Raw genomic sequence first — 5000 nt, 5'->3', positions numbered from 1 at the left:
TAATATCATTGTAACACCATTACAACATTTTGCGTAAAAATACCCTTTTTAATTCGTGATTACTTTAGTTTAAGGAAAACTTAAGAGTTTACTATCGACACATGGCATGGCAACGTGAGCATGATTTTCTCTTCCTTATTGTGCGGGTAAGAACGTTTTTAAGCTACAATTGCGCTAAATTTTGTATAAAAACAAATAAATTAATTTCTAACATTTTATACTTTCAGGTAAATCAGAGCGGATCATCGAGCAACTTGGATGCGGTCCATTTCAGGTGATCTTTTACGTTAATGTAGCAATTGTGAGCTATGGTGCTTACTCCTTCACTAGCCATTTCATGACATTTGGCAATTACAATCCGGGATGGAAATGTCTCGATATATACAACGATACAATTCATGGAGACAACGTTACAAGTAACAATCACTTACATGTTAGCAAACAGCTGGTCGACTATGAAATAGGAAGTAGAGAAAATGAAACGACGAGGAACAACACAAATTCAAGAAAATATAAACTGGACGATTGCCCCGCATTTGAGGCGTGTAGACATGTTGATTTTAACCAAGAAGCTGTGACTATTGTCACGGAGTGGGGTCTTGTCTGTGAAAGGGCATGGATCCCATCCTTCATTATATCTCTCCAAATGATAGGACTTGCAATTGGTGCTAGTCTCTCAGGCGTGGCAAGTGATGCGATTGGAAGAAAATATGTAATTTATCTTTCTGTTCTGCTTACCTTAATTTTAAATGTTATATTAGTTTTCTCATCTTCTTGGCAAATGTTCGCAGCGTTGAGGTTTTTAGTTGGAATTCCAATATCTATTCAATCGACTCTATACATCGTGTACTACTCTGAATTCACGCCAACAAATTGGAGGGCGATACTATTGGGTCTGCCGTGTTACCCCATCAACATTGTGTTTTTTGGCTTGATATGTTTTATTCTGAAGGACTGGCGTGATATCCATATAGCGACCTGCGTCATATGTGCAGTGGGTCTGATCCCTGTAGTGTGGCTGCCTGAGAGTTTGAGATGGCTCGAAGTAAACAAGAAGACTAAGGAATTTAATCGAACAGCCCAAAAGATTGCAAAGTATAATAGAAGGGCAGTACCAGTTCTAGAAAATTTAAACACCAAACTAAGATCAGAAATTAAAAAGGACAATGTCATAAATGTTATACGTAATACTCTTCATCTTTTTAAAAGAGACTATAGAAAGAATACTCTTCTTATATCTGTGCCTTGGTTGTCAGTAAGTCTAATTTATTTTGCAATAGCATTTGGAGTTAAAGCACTGAGTGGCAACTTCTACTTTAATCTAATAATGTTTTACGGAATTGAAGTTGTTATTGATTCTTGTCTCATGTTTGCCCCAAATATTTTTGGAAGGAGAAAAGCAGGTATCGCCTTCTCGGGATTTTCAGGCCTTTGTTTGTTGGTCGCTGCTTGCTTTCAAGTGACTCTGTCTGGAGATGCTAAAGCCTATGGAGTAGCTACTCTTGCTATGGTGGGTAGAATCAGTATCAGTGCTTTTTGGGGGGTATTGTTGATTTTCAATGTTGAAATTTATCCTACGGTCATTCGTGGCACTGCTAATAGTTGGACTCTCTTTTTGAGTCGAGTTGGTGGGATTATTGCTCCCATATTAATACCAGTTAACGAAAGTTCAATTTTTATTAATTACATTGTAATGGGCGTTCTAGCAATTTTTTCTGCTATCGTTATCATCTTTCTCCCCGAGACCAAAGGTAAACCATTACAAGATACGTTTACAGATAAGGTAACAATTGAGTTAAATGGATAAATGATAACCATAACAATTATGTTGGTATCAATTACCGTCTTAAACCGATTTTAAACTGAATAAATAATTCGATTTTTTCACTTGCTATTTGGTAAAACTTTTGAAACAATGGAAACATGAAATGAAAAAGGACCGTCTCAAACTGATTGATTTTTATTTACATCTTTATAATAGAATTCCACGATGTAATTCAAATCGTATCTTGTCTACTTAAAGGCTAACTTAGTCTTAATAAATCAGATTTGTTTTTTATTATTACAATTATTAATCATATTCCTATCTTAATGACTTCAAGTCTTTGTCTATCAATTTCTTAGAGTGGCCTACAGAACTAGCATAATTTCTTTTTTCAAATTGAGGAGATATAGAGTCATTAATCTTTCCCTGTATGACAACGATTCCAACAAATGAAGTAGACTTATTGCTCTCCATTGTAGGCGATTTCCATATTTAGTGAATGTCCTTTGTGCTTATACTCCAAATACTATTTTCAACACTTCCAATACAAATATGTTTTATCATGTTATGTGAAATATGATGTATGTCTGTATATATGTATGTATGTATGTATGTATGTATGTATGTATGTATGTATGTATGTATGTATGTATGTATGTATGTATGTATGTATGTATGTATGTATGTATGTATGTTATGTATGTATGTATGTATGTATGTATGTAGTATGTAGTATGTATGTATGTATTGATGTATGTATGTATGTATGTATGTATGTATGTATGTATGTATTGTATGTATGTATGTATGTGTATGTATGTATGTATGTATGTATGTATGTATGTATGTATGTATGTATGTATGATTATGTATGTATGTATGTATATGTATGTATGTATGTATGTATGTATGTATGTGTTATTGTATGTATGTATGTATGTATGTGTGTATGTGTATGTATGTATGTATGTATGTATGTATGTATGTAGTGATGTTGTATGTTGTTGATGTTGTATGTATGTATGTATGTATGTATGTATGTATGTATGTATGTAGTTGTATGTATTGTAGTATGTATGTATGTATGTATGTATGTATGTATGATATGTATGTATGTATGTATGTATGTATGTATGTATGTATGTATGTATGTATGTATGTATGTATGTATGTATGTATATGTATGTATGTATGTATGTATGTATGTATGTATGTATGTATGTATGTATGTATGTATGTATGTATGTATGTATTAGTATGTATGTATGTATGTATGTATGTATGTATGTATGTATGTATTTGTATGTATGTATGTATGTATGTATGTATGTATGTATGTATGTATGTATGTATGTATGTATGTATGTATGTAGATGTATGTAATTATGTATGTATGTATGTATGTATGTATGTATGTATGTATGTATGTATGTAATGTATGTATGTATGATGTATGTATGTATGTATGTATGTATGAGTATGTATGTATGTAGTGTATGTATGTATGTATGTATGTATGTATGTATGTATGTATGTATGTATGTATGTATGTATGTATGTATGTATGTATGTTATGTATGTATGTATGTATGTATGTATGTATGTATGTATGTATGTATGTATGTAGTATGTATGTATAGTATGTATGTATGTATGTATGTATGTATGTATGTATGTATGTATGTATGTATGTATGTATGTATGTATGTATGTGTATGTATGTATGTATGTATGTATGTATGTATGTATGTATGTATGTATGTATGTATGTATGTATGTATGTATGTATGTATGTATGTATGTATGTATGTATGTATGTATGTATGTATGTATGTATGTATGTATGTATGTATGTATGTGTATGTATGTATGTATGTATGTATGTATGTATGTATGTATGTATGTATGTATGTATGTATGTATGTATGTATGTATGTATGTATGTATGTATGTATGTATGTATGTATGTATGTTGTAGGTAGTACGTATGTATGTATGTATGTATGTATGTATGTATGTATGTATGTATGTATGTATGTATGTATGTATGTATGTATGTATGTATGTATGTATGTATGTTCAAGATGGCGGACAGGTCAGTCGGGTCTCTCGCAGTCTCTAGATCTACCGTCTCTTGTATCCATCATCCGTGGTAGCTGTCCTCGTAAACACAGACAATGTCTAGAAGGAGTATAGGACTTGTGACAAGGGTCAGATTTCTTGCCAAAGAGTGTATCAAAAGTGGTAAAATTCGACTAGACTTCGGACAGAATGGTTACAATGTTGTAAAACGTGTTGTGAATGGCGGAAATAGTATTGTGATTTGTTTGACATTTCTAATTGGCTCCAGTTATCAGCATGAACCGACCAGTAATTCTTCTTGGAATAAGTTTATACAACAAGAAGGTATGTTCAGACATACTATATCTACACAACCCATTAAAATTAAACCAACTTTTGTCACTCCAACCCATCGAAATGGATAAAATTATTTTCAACACTTCACAAGTGTTTTCATCAAAAACAACACATTCCAAATCCAAAGACCCGATAATGGACAGCCGTTTAGCATTGAATTTCTCCGCTACTGCAAACGAATCTTAACAAAATTCCCAGATGGACCGATGAAAAAAATTATAAAAGACCCGATCAACAATTATGAAGCTCTATTAAAATACATTGAAATAAAAATAGGGTAGCCCTATTCGTCCTTAAGGTCGAATAGCATCAACCGTGGTTGCCGTACGTACGGACAAATAGTGTTGCTTGCACTATTCGTCCTTCACACGAAAGCTGGGCAATATCCCGTTTTTGCTTTTCCTGAGCTGGATTCGAATCCACGTAATTACATGATATAACCGTATCGTCTTAAATGTTTCACAAACCCCACCTCCTCTGTTTGTGAGTCAAATAATCAGTTAAGTGTGTATGTGTGTTTGAGGTGTGTGTGTGTGTGTGCGTGTGTGTGTGTTAATTTCGTGGGTTTTTTTTTGTTTGTTTTATTCTTCTGGGATATGATTTTTATTCCAGAATGGTGATTGATTTCTTATAAGGAACAATTGTCGTGTTCTCCTATTGGTAAGTATCCCATTCAAATACCTGCTCGAGAGTTTGGGTTGGCTAGGCACAGAGGAAGATTCGGCAAGTTTTCTTTGTTTTGGTTGTTTTTTTTTTCTTTGGGGGGGGGGGGGTTGTTGTTTTGTGTTGTTTTTTTTTTTTTGTTTGTTTTTTTGTT

At 33.1% G+C, this 5000-nt stretch overlaps 1 protein-coding gene and 1 long non-coding RNA gene across 3 annotated transcripts in view; one reads left to right on the top strand and one right to left on the bottom strand.

Moving 5' to 3' along the window:
* The window catches only part of LOC144980374 (uncharacterized), a 39800-nt gene that overhangs the window by 6774 nt on the left and 28026 nt on the right, over positions 1-5000 (bottom strand). The window lies entirely within an intron of this gene.
* LOC144980358 (solute carrier family 22 member 15-like) overlaps positions 1-5000 on the top strand; it is a 17603-nt gene that overhangs the window by 10470 nt on the left and 2133 nt on the right. The window contains exon 2 of one of the 2 annotated variants that reach the window (XM_078928053.1): positions 228-5000. This exon is cut by the window's right edge and continues 2133 nt beyond it. In XM_078928053.1, the coding sequence (XP_078784179.1) occupies positions 228-1807 (1580 nt within the window). In that variant the 3' untranslated portion in view covers positions 1808-5000. The remainder of the gene's footprint in view (positions 1-227) is intronic. The other variant, XM_078928062.1, reaches the window with a different exon arrangement.

The sequence above is a fragment of the Berghia stephanieae genome, chromosome 1, assembly GCF_034508935.2.
Source record: "Berghia stephanieae isolate SIO BIC M18660-M18661 chromosome 1, UCSD_Bste_1.3, whole genome shotgun sequence".
Classification (NCBI taxonomy): domain Eukaryota; kingdom Metazoa; phylum Mollusca; class Gastropoda; order Nudibranchia; family Aeolidiidae; genus Berghia; species Berghia stephanieae.
Note: the sequence above shows the minus strand (reverse complement) of the source record. Positions and strands in the feature narration are given on the sequence as shown.